The 14,845-nt window shown below is 40.6% G+C and overlaps 1 protein-coding gene across 1 annotated transcript in view; it reads right to left on the minus strand.

The window, feature by feature from the left end:
- The window catches only part of UBE2U (ubiquitin conjugating enzyme E2 U), a 37,758-nt gene extending 32,272 nt beyond the window's left edge, over positions 1 to 5,486 (minus strand). Inside the window, exons 1-3 of the mRNA XM_059686086.1 lie at positions 5,242 to 5,486; positions 2,989 to 3,070; positions 1,540 to 1,632 (exon numbers count right to left, since the gene is read on the minus strand). Coding sequence (XP_059542069.1) covers positions 1,540 to 1,632; positions 2,989 to 3,070; positions 5,242 to 5,307 — 241 coding nt within the window. The 5' untranslated portion in view covers positions 5,308 to 5,486. The remainder of the gene's footprint in view (positions 1 to 1,539; positions 1,633 to 2,988; positions 3,071 to 5,241) is intronic.
- Between the last annotated feature and the right edge of the window lie 9,359 nt (positions 5,487 to 14,845).

Genomic DNA, 14,845 nt, shown 5'->3' on the forward strand with positions numbered 1-14,845 from the left:
CACCCACCGTGCATGAATTTCATGCACTGGGCCTCTAGTGTTGGATAAAAGTAGTGAGAATGGGCATCCTTGTCTTGCTCCTAAACTTACTTTATACTTTAATGTAATTTTCCCAACTACATTATTGATTTTGAAATTAAAACCTATTTTTAAAGAATAAAATTAAATTTATGATACAGAATTAGTTGTGTACATTTGCCATTATTTGCTTAAAATAAACACTGAAAGAAATGGAATTACTGGATTAACGACCATGGGAAGAGGTGTTCTTATATGTCCTTGTCCTCGCCTCCCATTCCACAGAGTAGACCTTCCTTGTCCTGTTTAAGAGCAATATATGGAGAGCTTTAGAACACTTCACTTTAAAAAATGTTCTATATGAATGGATATTGGAATCATTCCTATTTCTCTATTATTTTGGGAGCAAGCACCTTTTTAAACATTCTCTTGCACACTTGTGCTAGTATTTTATGGCATAATTTGTAAACATAGTATTACAGGATTTCGGGCTATTTGCATTTTATATTTGATTAGAAACTGTCAAATTGCTTCCCCAAAAGGACACCTGAAGGGCATCATGTCGGAGGACCCATATTTGTCCAACTTTATTAAAATTGTTATTTTAATAGTCTATAAACATAAACAATGAATCCCAATTTTATGCATTTATATGCAGCTTAACATGCATTTTCTTCTTATTAGCGAGATTGAACATATTTTTACATTTTTTTGTTATATTTTCTCTACCAAATGTTTGTTTATAGTTTTTGTCCATTTTCCTATTGCTTTATGTTTTTTATTGATTTACATGTATTCTTTATAGGTTACAGATATTCTGTTTTATGTGTTGCAAGTATTTTCCCTCAGTTTGCAAATCAATGTATTTTGTCTCTGTTTATAATGTCATTATCTGTAGTTTAAAAAAGTTTATGTAGTTTAATGTGTCGTGCTTCCTCCATGCTTTTCAGTTTCTATCACATTTAGAAAGGCCTTCTTCACCAAGCACATAAAAAATTATATTAAATTCCCTTCTTTGTAGTATTTAAAATTTTTAGCTTTTTAATCAATCAGAAATACACTTTGTATGTGACTTAAAGTAGCAATCTAATGTAATTTTATCTAAAATGTTAATTTGTCAGTGTATCATATTTTATAACAAAAATTAATCCAACTAAAATACTGAACAATGTAGTCATTAAAAATGATCTTTTTAAGAATGTTTAATAATGCAGCCATAAGCTTATGTAATATTAAATGGAAAAAAACTAGTTGCAAAACTTTATATCTAATACCTTAACTATGTGAAAAAAATACATATATAGAGAAAAGTAAATAGATTTAATGAAATGTTGAGAGTAATATCTCTTTGAATTAGGATTCAAAGTGATAATTTTTTCTTTTTATGTTTTCCCCAATAAAAATGCTTAATTTTGTAATCATACCATAGTTGTTATTACATTAAAAAGAAACATTATTAAATACTAATACAGAACAAAGATAATAGAGCTCCTGATGATAAAAATCTCATTTGGTCCTTACCATTTGGATGAAAAGGAATGATTTTAAATTTCACAACTGGAGGGACGAGATTATATTCTGCTGTAAAATTTATTGTCAGCGGGAAGTATAGTCCTATAATATAAAAATAAATATTTTTACTAAGCTGTCATGTTGTACTCATTAACTCTAACCTGATTAACACTAAAGTTTCTTATTATAGTTTAGCCTCCCAAGGTCCCTAGAGTTTTATTCTTGAGTAAATTGGAACATAGTGTGCATAGACCCCTCTAAATAGTATAATAGACTCCTCAAATCTAATCCCACTATTTTGTCAGCCTGTTTTCCATCCACTAACTCCATCCCCCTAACACTTGTCCCATTCATATTGACTAAACTCACTGTTTCAGAACCTGGTGCACTTTCTCTTTGCCATGCTGCTTTTTCTGCCTGAATTTCCTTCCCCCCGACCCCTTCTAAACCTAGCAAACTCTTATGCATTCTTATTTTTTAAATTAATTTTAGAGGGAGGAAGGGAGAGTGGGAGCGAGAGGGAGAGTATGAGCGAGAGAGAAACACTGATGTGAAAGAGAAACATCAATCAGTTCTCTTCAGCATATGCCTTGACTGGGGATGGAACCCTTACCCTTGGAGTGAGGATATGTTTTCCATTGATTTTTATACAGTGGAAAAGCGGGGGGGTTGGGGGGGGAGAAAGAGAGAGAGACATGGATGTGAGAGAGACGCATCAATTGGTTTCCTCCTCTTGCACCATGACTAGGGCCGGGGATTGAATCTGCAACCAAGATGCGTGCCCTTGACTGGAAATTGAACTGAAGAACCTTTGGTCCATGGGCTGATGCTCTAACCACTGAGAAGACTGGCCAGGGCAGAAAGCCATTTCTTGACTATCCAAGCAAAATTAACTAATGAATGCCTCCTTGGCATTCTGTTCGAAATCCTAATAGCATATGTTATATTTTATTGTAATTAACCATTTTACGTGTTGTTCTCCCCTACCTCACTCAGCAAATCTAGCTCATTAATCCACTATTGATAGAATGCATGATAACTAAAGTTTACAGTGGCCCGGTCTTCTTGAGAATTTGATATGTGGAAATTTTGGGAAGAATCATAGAAAATAAAAATGAGAGATAATGTGGAATTTTGATGACAAAAGGAATTTTGACACTATTTTCTGATTTCATGGAAGACTGTTAGAAGATATTTTCAACTGTTATGCTTTATTGTGTCAGCTTCTTAAACAATGTAATAACATTAAGATTTGGCATAAAGAAAAATTCAAAACTAACATTTCTATTTAGGTTGACAAATGTCAAAAATTAAGCCATACAATGAAAAAATAACACATGAATACTTTCAGAATTCTAGAAAATTTATATAATGCAACCTTCTTTTGCACATAAAGAAGATAGACTAATAATGGCATAAAGACTTTCTAAAAAGTAGATTGGTTTTGAGAATACATACCATGCCAAATTGTATCCTTCAGACCTTCAATACTAGCTTCCCATTTCAACTTGTCTTCACTTACAGGAAAGGCAGTAATACCCTTTAATTTAAAAAAGAAATCAAAGCAGTAAAAATTTTACTATTTTTTTTAAAAAGTTAAATATTTATTGCAGCTTTGAAAAGCAGTTATCAGGTTACAATGAATTCTAAAAACTCTACATTTTCTTTTCCTGATGAATTTATTTATATGCTGATTTGGGGAGATGTGATATTTTGTGTTATTACATAGCTGTTAAGGTGGGTTCCACACAATCATAAATTCAGGCCAGGCTGGTGTGGCTCAGTGGTTGAGAGTTGACCTCTGAACCAGGAGATCATGGGTTTATTCCCATTCAGGGCACATGCCCAGGTTGTGGGCTCAATCCCCAGAGAAGGGCATGCAGGAGGCAGCTGATCAATGATTCTCTCTCATCATTGATGTTTCTATCTTTCTCTTTAAAATCCATAAAACATATATTTTAAAAATAGTAAATTTTAAATAAATCCTAAGTGTGGAAATCACAAGTGGAACTAGAAAGTCAAGATTCAGATGTGTGGCTTATGTACTTCAATAGCCAATTTAAGATTCAAATTAGAAGAGAAGGAATTCATTGGAAAGCATGCATCTCTTCAGAGCTTTTAAAAACTGTATAAATGCTACATGGAAGGCATGAATCAGAACATTTTCATTAAGAAAAACACAACTCCAAAATTATGCTTGCATATGAAAATAAATTCCCCTACAGCTGAGATATTGTTCCAAAAGAGGGACGAGAATGTACAGAGTAGGCAAAAGTAGGTGTACAGTTGCTTTCATGGAAAGTAATACAATAATTAAAATATAATACTACAAGAACAAACTGTGTTCCCAGTACTCACACTGTAAACCTACTTTAATATATATATATATACATATTTTCATATATATATATTATTGATTTTTTGCAGAGAAGAAGGGAGAGGGATGGAGAGTTAGAAACACCGATGAGAGAGAAACATCGACCAGCTGCCTCCTGCACACCTCCTACTGGGGATATGCCCACAACCAAGGTACATGCCCTTGACCGGAATCGAACCTGGGACCTTTCATTCCGCAGGCCGATGCCCTATCCACTGAGCAAAACTGGTTAGGGCTGTAAACCTACTTTTGACCCACCCTGTATTTCAGAAAAAACCTTATCAATGATGCTGGGAAATACACCTAAATTTACTCAATAAATACTTCTGAGCAACCACATAGTTATTCAGTATGTTTGGTGCTAGTCTGAATAAACATTGTAAGATATCTCTATTATCTACATTATCTATAATTACATATCATTTCTCCTTCATGGAATTGTCCTTTCAACAGGGAACCACAAAGTTCAGGTAGAGCAGAAACAATATGAAAATAACTTCATTGGTGTCATTTGGAGGAAAGCCTTCCTCTGTGTTAAAATTATAAGGGAAGGGCATCTACGTCTTGTGACAGGTTAGCAAAAAGTGCACCATACACAAGTAGTAGAACACAAGACCCTGAGCAAGAGATTTCTCAGCTGGTCAGAGCATCAGCCAGATATGCCAAGGTTGCAGGCTCGATCTCCTGTTAGGACACATAAAAATTTACCAATGAATGTATAAAATGTATAAATCAATAGAAGAACAAATCAGTCTCTCTCTCTCTCTCTCTCTCTCTCTCTCTCTCTCTCTCTCTCTCTCTCTCTCTCTCCCCCCCCTTCCTCTGAAATCAATAAATAAACAAACATTTTTTAAAAGCATCAACCAATGAATGCATAAATAAGTGAAACAACAAATCAGTGTTTTTTCCTCTCTACAATCAATAAACAAAACAAAACAAAACAAATAAGAGCAATTCTGATGCTAAATATTTACTGAACCTTTTTGAGGTTTAGGTTTCTGATAGGTAAAACAAAACACTACTTATAGTATTGTAATTAATGACAGCAACCTTTTACCTGTTAGTCACTTACAACACGATAGACCCTGATATTCAGGGCTTAAGTCTACATACATTACTCAGCACCATGTGCTCAATATTGTTAGCTATTATCATTATGAAATAACTATTATTATAAAATGGACTGTTATAGTAAAATAGATTTGTTAAACAACAGTACTGTAGTGGTAAATTAGGTTGAACTTAATTATGCCTTATAGAATAAACGCAGATTAAGCTGCTTTATTAAAGTTCTGCCCCAGTGAAACCCATCCCTCTGGGTCCCCAGTACTCACCTTATACTCGTTCTCTTCCAAGTCTCTCAAGTCTTTTTGCAGCAAGAAGTAACTTCTGCTACTCATGACAAGGCAGCAAAGAGTCTGGCACTTGGCTCACAGGCGTTGCTCTGAGGCAGGTGTGTGAGGTTACGAGTCACCCTCCCACACCTGGTTAACTGACCTAAGTTACTTCCTTTCTAGAGTTGCAGAACGCCTTGTGCTCCCAAGATAAATGGCTTCTAAATTGGGCATATAATAGCGACTCTCTCTTCTCCTCTGACTCCTCCAAACGAAGACTTCCAGAGGGGAAACGTGGGCACGTTCGTGTGCCACTGCAGCGCCAGCTCACCGCCCAGTCTCCCGGCAAACTTGGACTAGCACCAGGGACGACTCCGGGTTGTTGGTGCGTGAGGTGGGCGTGGGAGGCATAAGCTTATGGCGGTGGTAGCCAGTTTTTCTCTTCGCAGGTGTAACTGGGCTCTGCTTAGCTGGTAGACGCAAATCGGTTGCCAAGCAACAGGCCCCTTACGAAAAGTATGGAGAAGGGGGTGGGAGCTTGACCACCTCTCATCCAATCAGCGACAGGGCGCAGACCTCTAGAAACCTCCGGAGCCAACCGTCCAATCGTCTCACTTTGAAAGGCCAATGAGATTCGTCGTCAAGGCCCCGCCCCCGCCTCACTCAGTTCACCGAGGTGGACTCTACCTACTTCACTAGTGTATGGGTCGGGGTGAAGTCCTGAGGTTCAGTGTGTAGAAGCCCTCACTCAAATCCCTCTCTAAATTGATTCTCGTTCTTTGACTATCAGAGACTATCAAGTAATAAGTGACCAGTAGGTACAGGTGTATTCATAACAGTATCTTAACATATGGCAAGTTACCATTTGAAATCCGTTAACATATATTATGTCATCATTATATCATTGAATCCTACAGTTGCCCTGGAAGAATGCTCCAGGAACAGAGCACTACTAATAATTTCCCAGATTCCCATTTCTTGCTGAAGTTTTGGGTTGTATCCCAGCATATCTATGTTTTCGTAGCCTACATAGCCCTGAAGGAGTTACTTAGCCTCCTGTACTTATGTTTTCTCATCTATTAATATGCAGCCAATAATGCCTATCTCTCAAGATTATTATGAGGATTAAAAAAAATGATGGCTGCCAAGCACTCAGTCATTGCCGAGAGTAAGTGATAGTCCACAGCGACACTTACCACGTCTGGGCACACTGTTCTAAATGTTTAACAGACATTAATTGGATTCTCAATCCTAATTTTTACAGTAAGGGAAACAGGCACAGAGATGCCACATAATTTGCCTTAGAGCCAGGATGCAGACTCCAGGACATGTAGCTTTTCCTCACAGTCTTTCCCCCTTACAACAGGCCTAGAGGATTGAAAGGAGGAAGGTTGCATTGCATTTTTTATGGTAGGCAGAATTCTAAGATGATCTCCAAGATCTCCAGCCCCTGCATAATCTTCAGGACTGTGAATATGATGGGTTTTGGGTGAGCCTGACCTAATCAGGAGAGCCTTAAATGAGACTAGGCTCTTCCCGAAGTCAGTAATTCAACGTGTGAAAAGGATTCCATGTGAGGGAGATGCTCTGTTGCTCCCTTTGCAAATGAAAGAGGCCATGTGGCAAGGAGGGTAGGTAGTCTCTTGGAAGTGAGAGTGGTGGCTGGCCGACAGCCAGCAAGGGAATCAGGGCTTCAGTGTTATAACAATAAGCGACTGAATTCTGCCACAACCATAAGAGCTTGGAGGAGGACCTGAACTCCAGATCAGAACACAACCTAGCCAGCACCTACTGAGGCCTGAGCAGAAAACTCAGTCACGCTGGACCCGTATTGTTTTGAAAGAGTATGTTTGTGGCATTTTGAGAGTTAGCAACAGCTAACTAATACAACTTCTGCCTAGAGTGAGCAGCTACTGACCAAGACAAAGCATGTGGCAAAAGGTCAGTCACTCACTGATTTAGTATGAAAAGGATGTGAATCCAGTTAGTAGACATTATCATATGGCTTTCAAAGCATGTGGCAAAAGGTCAGTCACTCACTGATTTAGTATGAAAAGGATGTGAATCCAGTTAGTAGACATTATCATATGGCTTTAGACAGGGATAGGGGACACGATAGGTATGGCATCCTGAAAAATGAAGTCTGATCTAAGCTCACGTACACATTTTCATCATCCTAGATGAGCAAGGCAACTGAAAGTTAATCCTTTAACATTGGTAAAGTTACTGAGGCCATCTCCAGCTCTAACAACCAAGCATCCCCCTCCCCCCTCTTTTTTAAAAACAATCCTCTCCCTCAGGACTTGAACAGATGTTTTCATTTTACTTAAACTCTAAGACTGTTTTCCTCATCCACCAGGAATATGTACCAGTACAAAGTGTTAACCTCGTTTGGATTTGAACCCCCGTCCTCAAGAGCAAAAGAAGGCTGAGGATCGCCAAATGCCAGCTCAGCTGTGAGACGTGTTTTAAATCATATTTTGACGTATGTTACACTGTTAACTAGAAAATGAAGTGCAGCACACATGCTTCTAGTAACTCTGGTTTCAAATCATATGATCCCTCCTTTGTCTTGAAGACCTTTTGATGTGCATTCCCATATTGAGTTTCTCTGTTTTTAATAATCTTATACTCCTTCCTCAATATAAATGTCAGGAAAAATACTGAATGCTAATCTTCAAAGATCAAACAGGAAGAAAGAGGTGGGCAGCCTAGTTCAGTGACTGGAATTCCTGAAATTTCTCATTTAAAATATTTTATTTTCTCTTATAAAAGCCTAGGATCCAAGAAATGCTGTGTTCCCCTTTGTAAAGTTGAAGTGTAACCCTCCCCCGCCCCCCAATTTCAGAGTTGTGTGAATTACAAAATAATGTGGTCTTTCCCTGCAAGGCACCTGAGATGCAGGGGCCAGTGATCAGTATTTATATCTATAGTTGTGTCTACCTAACAGACAGGAACTCTGAATCCATACATGCTGGCTTTTATTTCACCTTCTTGGCTTCAGCTATGGCAGACCAAGAGTCCAAGTTTGCCTGGGACTGGGTGTTTTCCTGGGAGAAAGGACTTCCATTGTTAAAAGTGGGATAGTCCCTGGCAAACTGGCACAGACCATCACTCTAGCTTGGGCATCAAGGACCCTTTCGAGGTGGGAATTGTGTAGATAATTTGGTAAAAGCTGCTTCTTTGTTTTTGGACCTTGATGCTTAAAGGAACCTAATTTGTTTTCTATTGCAGGCTCTGGTGTCCACACCCCATAATCAAGGTTCTGAGAATAAATCTCAGGATTCCTTTAGGAGAGGCTCTTAGGGAGGTTTATGATGAGGAAATGCAATGCCTGCCTGGGTACTTTACATATTTTAGGAGAATCAGGTCTCCTTTCATTTCATTCCTCACCTGGGAAAACCAATCATTGAGAGAGATGCGTTTAATAATATCTAAGTACAACTGAGACTGGTAAGAGTGTGAGGATATGGGAGGGGGAACTGCTTAAAAGGTATAATTATTCTAGGCTTCCTTCACATATATCGTGTTTTTTTTTTTTTAATTAAATCTTTATTGTTCAGATTATTACATTTGTTCCTTTTTTTTCCCCCCCATAACTCCCCTCCTCCCAGTTCCCGCCCCACCCTCCGCCCTCACTCCCCACCCACTGTCCTCATCCATAGGTGCACGATTTTTGTCCAGTCTCTTCCCACATCTCCCACACCCCTTTCCCCCCCAAGAATAGTCAGTCCATTCCCTTTCTATGTCCCTGATTCTATTATAATCAACAGTTCATTCTGTTCATCAGATTATTTATTCACTTGATTCTTAGATTCACTTGTTGATAGATGCATATTTGTTGTTCATAATTTGTATCTTTACCTTTTTCTTCCTCTTCCTCTTCTTAAAGGATACCTTTCAGCATTTCATGTAATCCTGGTTTGGTGGTGATGAACTCCTTTAGCTTTTCCTTATCTGTGAAGCTCTTTATCTGACCTTCAATTCTGAATGATAGCTTTGCTGGATAAAGTAATCTTGGTTGTAGGTTCTTGGTATTCATCACTTTGAATATTTCTTGCCACTCCCTTCTGGCCTGCAAAGTTTCTGTTGAGAAATCAGCTGACAGTCGTATGGGTATTCCCTTGTAGGTAACTGAGTTTCTTTCTCTTGCTGTTTTTAAGATTCTCTCTTTATCTTTTGCTCTTGGCATTTTAATGATGATGTGTCTTGGTGTGGTCCTCTTTGGATTCCTTTTGTTTGGGGTTCTCCGCGCTTCTTGGACCTGTAAGTCCATTTCTTTCACCAGGTGGGGGAAGTTTTCTGTCATTATTTCTTCAAATAGGTTTTCAATATCTTGCTCTCTCTCATCTTCTGGCACCCCTATAATTCTGATGTTGGTACGCTTGAAGCTGTCCCAGAGGCTCCTTACACTATCCTCGCATTTTTGGATTCTTTTTTCATTTTGCTTTTCCGGTTGGATGTTTTTTGCTTCCTCGCATTTCAAATCATTGACTTGATTCTTGCGCTCCTCTGGTCTGCTGTCGGGCGTCTGTATAATATTCGTTATTTCAGTCCGTGTATGCTTAATTTCTAGTTGGTTCCCCAATATAAGATCGAGGGTCTTATTAGTTTTTGTGTAGAGCTCATTAAGTTTATCGGCAGCTTCTAAACAGTTCTTGAGAGACCTTAAAAGTGTGGTTCTGAACTCTATTTCTTCCATTGACAATTTTGTCCTGTTTCTTTGTCTCCGCATTTTGTTATGCTTCCTTGGTGCACCCCCTAGTGGTCTTTGTTCGCAGTCTTATAGATAAATCTTGATTGTTGTAGCTACTTCCAGGGAGGGTTTGACCTCCAGGCCAAGTGGCTATGAGAATCAGCTGTGTCAGTAGTGAGAGAACTTCTGTCCTCTAGGGAGGTGCTAGTCTAGCCTTTGCCTGAGGCTATCCGGCAAATGCCTCTGTGCAGGGCTTGGGCGGGGCGGGTCGAACAGGATCAACAGGGTGGGCCAGAGAGAGCAGTTATGGCGGCTCTCAGTCCTGTCCCAAGGGGCTCTGCCTCTCTGAGTCCCAGCACCCGCTGCAAAGCTCGGAGAGAAAGCTGCACTCGCTCTGACCGAAGCCAGACAGACCCGCTTCTGCCATTTGAGTCTGGGTCCCTAAAGACTCGCCTGGATCTGGTGCTCAGAGTCTGCGACTCCCTCCCGATTGAAAACAACAACCGCGCCCTCCGCCACCAGCCAGCTCCGCGCACTCCGCACCTCAGAATTTGACTTCAGCACTGCGCCTCCTCTGAGTGTCCGTGTGCGTTTCTCTTTCCTCCTAGTTGTAGGACTTCCACTCAGCCAGCGTTCCTGTGGTTCTGGGTGATGTCCGTTCCGTCTTTTAGTTTCACTTTTGAAGTAGTTGTTCAAAGCAGCAAACTCCGGCGTTAACCTATGCCGCCATCTTGGTTCCCACATATATCGGTTTAACTAACCTCATACTCAGTTGTCCTAAGGATAATTCCAGAATTTCAACATGGGAGAGGCTTTGAGATGGCAATTAGTTTGGAGCAGGTATAAGGCATGACATATGGTTTAGGGATGGCTCAGGGCAGCGATTTCAACCACTGTGGCGCAAGAACTTTTAAACCATGCAATACCTCCTTTTTCCCCCTGGATTGTCAAAATAAAAAATGACAACAGCCAGTACAACAATAGCCATCCGGTGTGGATGAATCAAAATTATACTATTTTTTTTTATCAGAGTGGAAAAAAATGTAATATATTTTTTGGCGTGCGGTAGAATTTTAGTGATTAGTTTATGTGTGCCATGAGATGAAAAAGGTTGAAAATCACTGGCTTAGGGATGTGTCTTGGAGGTGTTTATACTCAGTGTATGTTTGTTTATTAGGGCTGGTTGGAAGAGAGGTGAGGGAATGGCTGAGGGGCTGAGCCGGGGCCCCCCTCTGGTTGGCATCAGCACTGGATATACACATGAAAAACAGAATATACTGTGTTCTAAATTTTTTATCACAATAGAAAAAGAATGTGTCCCTTTATAAAAATTGTTTAAAACACATTGAATAATAGCAATGTTACCACCTTCTGAGCACTTGCTATGTGTCAGGTACTTCCCATATACTTATACACAGTCTCTGACTCTGAAAGACAGGTCTTAGAGAAAAATTATGAAATTGTAGCCCATTTTTTTGGAGAACGTTTTCAGGCGCTCTTGTCTGCAGGTTACATGAATTAGCTCATGCATGCTAATGAGCTTCAGTTCTAAAGTAGATCCTTTTTCAGAGGTTGAAATCACAGTTCAGGAACTTATCTCAATTCTCATGGCTGCCAAGGGGTGAAGGGGAGATTTAAGCCCAGGCAATCTGACGTCAGAACCTTTACTCTTAACCTCTATGCTACAGCTACCTTATTTTATGGCTAAAGAAATAGAGATGGCCTTCCTCCCACAAGGCATCGGCCCCTGGGCTGGAGCAGTTGGAAAGTACATGCTTCATGCTCCCGTTCCCTTCGACCAGGTCCCTCGAAGGACAGAGCCTAGGCAGAGTGGTGCATGCTAAGCAATCTGTTAAGGAGGCTTCTCTTTTAAGGTCCATCCTGGGGTGGGCCTGAGAAGATATAATCATTAGAAATCTCCCCAATTGGGATGACAACCTGGTTTGACAAATAATGCTCTAGTGCAGGGATGGCTGATAAATTTACTCTCTGGTGCTGTTTCTGACTGACTAGGTGGTTGTTCAGGGCACTATGTTGAAAAACTTAAAGCTAAAATTGAGTTGGAAAGAGCACCAGTTCATGATGTCTGCGCTGAATGCAAGAGGAAAGAAGGGTACTGATGCCTTGGGGTCGCTCTAGCAAGTCTTTCCGCTCAGGGATTTTTCCAGGTTGGGGAAAACAATAAGGATTCTACCTCCCTGCCCATGACTGTGATGGGGCCACGCAGTCCTGCTCAGCAGGTTGAGATACATCCCCACTCTATGGCTGGATTTGTCTTCAACACGTGTTGACTGAGAGATGCGAGAGGAGGATGGGAGACATAGCACGTCTGAGCAGAACTTTCAAAAGTGGCTGTGTTTCGGTTCTGCCTCTTGCCCGTTCTCTGTGCCATGAGGACAGTTCTCCTTCAGAGACCTGGGTGCAGGCACAGCAGCAGGCCCACCTCTGCTGACTGACATGAGCAAGAAACAGAAATGTTTGCTCTTGCAAGGCTGAGGTTTTGGAGTGATTCCTGCAGCCAAGCTGACCAACACAGCGAATATACTCTATTTCCAGAGTGAATCCTGGAAGTACAATGGAGCACTACACTGTCATTTTACCTGAATATCCCTTTTAGTCTTAGACTCAGTCAACCACTAGACTATGTCACTGGGGAGTTGCAGCTCGTTTCCAGCGATTTGAATGCGTACAGACTCAAAAGAAACCTTTCAGGGAATTGTATTAGCAGGGGCCCCAGGATAAGTGGAGCTATGGTCCCCAGGCCCAAGAACTGCAGGAGCGTCTGCAATAGGATGGAGCCTGATCTCCATCTATTTCTGAAGCAAGTTCCAAGTGCCTCTAAGTCTGGGCAAGCTTGAGCATCAGTCTAGGGCAGTGATGGCGACCTTTTGAGCTCGGTGTGTCAGCATTTTGAAAAACCCTAACTTTGGTGCTGAGTCACATATAGAAATTTTTTGATATTTGCAACTATAGTAAAACAAAGATTTATATTTTTGATATTTATTTTATATATTTAAATGCCATTTAACAAAGAAAAATCGACCAAAAAAATGAGTTCGCGTGTCACCTCTGACACGCGTGTCATAGGTTTGCCATCACTGGTCTAGGGCTTTATGCAGCTGCTTCTGTTGATTTGTGTGTCTTTGCATTTACAACCAAGAACACAGATCCATGAAGACTGACACTTCTCTCCAAACTGAAAATTCCCTGAATTATCTTTAGTTCAGCATAAAATATACCTTTTTTTAAAAATATAATTAATGGCCCAGCCGGTGTAGCTCAATGGTTGAGCATCAGCCTATGAACCACGAGGTTACAGTTTGATTCCCAATAAGGTCATATGCCTGGGTTGTGGGCTCAATCCCCCATGTGAGGCATGCAGGGGGCACCCAATCAATGATTCTCTCTTATCACTCATGTTTCTATATCTCTAACCCCCTTCCTCTCTGAAAGCAATACATATGAAAAAGAAATATTTATTTAAAAATGTAAGTAATGTCCCACCTAATTTTAAAGCAGAGTTTCTCTCCTATTGTAACCATTCGTGAATAAAAATATTTACTAAACTGGTCACTTTGCTATGGAAAAGCATGTCAGGCCTGGTCAACAAATGTTCTAGTACTTGTTTGTGAATAAGCGATTCATAGGTGCTTAGGATCCACCTAGTCATAAATATGTCAGCAGACCTTCTCCCTGTATGTCTTTATGTTTTTAAGTCTTCTCAGTCTAATTTCCCAGAGGATTACATTGACCTAGAGTGCTTTGATGGCTTGTAAGTCTCTCCTTCCTCTGAGTTAAGTGTCCTAATACTCTGGTATTTATGGTAACAAACTTCAGGTGCGGTCATATTTTGGCTACAAAAATTTTCCTTATGTGTGTGCTTTATTGCTCCTGCTCCTCTTATATCGCATTTCCTCTTTAGCATTTGAACTATTGGTTGAAAAACAAAGCTATAAATTAGGAGTCTGAGCTTCATTCTAGCACCTCCCTTAGGTCCCTGTTGGTGACCTTCCTCAGAGCAATGGGGAGCATCGCCTGCGCAGAGGAGCACTCGGGGCCAGCCAAGGAGGACCGCTGGGCTGCAGCTGGCCAAGGAACACAGTGGAACAAGCCACAGGCGACCGCATCCAGCCTGCTGGGCCAGGTTATCACAGGAAGCTCAGGGGTGTGGGGATGCTCACTGGGAGCTAGGTCTTCCCTCCTCCCAAGAAAGACCAGCTAATCCTTGACCTTAATTTTGTCAGGAGGCAACAAAGAGGAGAGTTTTTCTTTTAGTTGTGTTAGTCATCAGTGCAAGGAGTAAAAAAAGGTACATTAAGAAAGCAACACTTTTGAGCTTGTCCATATGAAGGAAAAATACTTTGGTGATTATCCAAGAATGTGGGTCTTAAGTGAACTAGACAAGGAATATATTCTTGACAAAGATTAGGTGCTGTTCATTTTCTATCCAAATGACCAACTGCAAAAAATATGGAACCAATTGTCAAACATTGACACAAAGTATTTAGTGCTGAATATGTGATTAAATAAACTTGATTTCCTTTAAGGTAACTAAAGTGGCTAAAATGTTATTAAATGCATATCCTATATAATAAAAGGGTAAGATGCAAATTAACCCTAACAGCAGAATGTCTGGGAATGACTGGTCACTATGACACACACTGACCACCAGGGGGAAGACGCTCAATGCAGGAGCTGCCCCCTGGTGGTCAGTGAGCTCCCACAGGGGAACTCTGCTCAGTCACAAGCCAGGCTGATGGCTGCCAGCACAGCAGTGGTGGTGGGAGCCTCTCCTGCCTCCTCAGCAGCGCTAAGGATGTCCGACTGCAGCTTAGGCCTGCTCCCTGCTGGCAAATGGACATCCCCCGAGGGCTCACGGGCTGCCAGAGGGATGTCTGACTGCCAGCT

Source organism: Myotis daubentonii, chromosome 3 (assembly GCF_963259705.1).
Source record: "Myotis daubentonii chromosome 3, mMyoDau2.1, whole genome shotgun sequence".
Taxonomy (NCBI): domain Eukaryota; kingdom Metazoa; phylum Chordata; class Mammalia; order Chiroptera; family Vespertilionidae; genus Myotis; species Myotis daubentonii.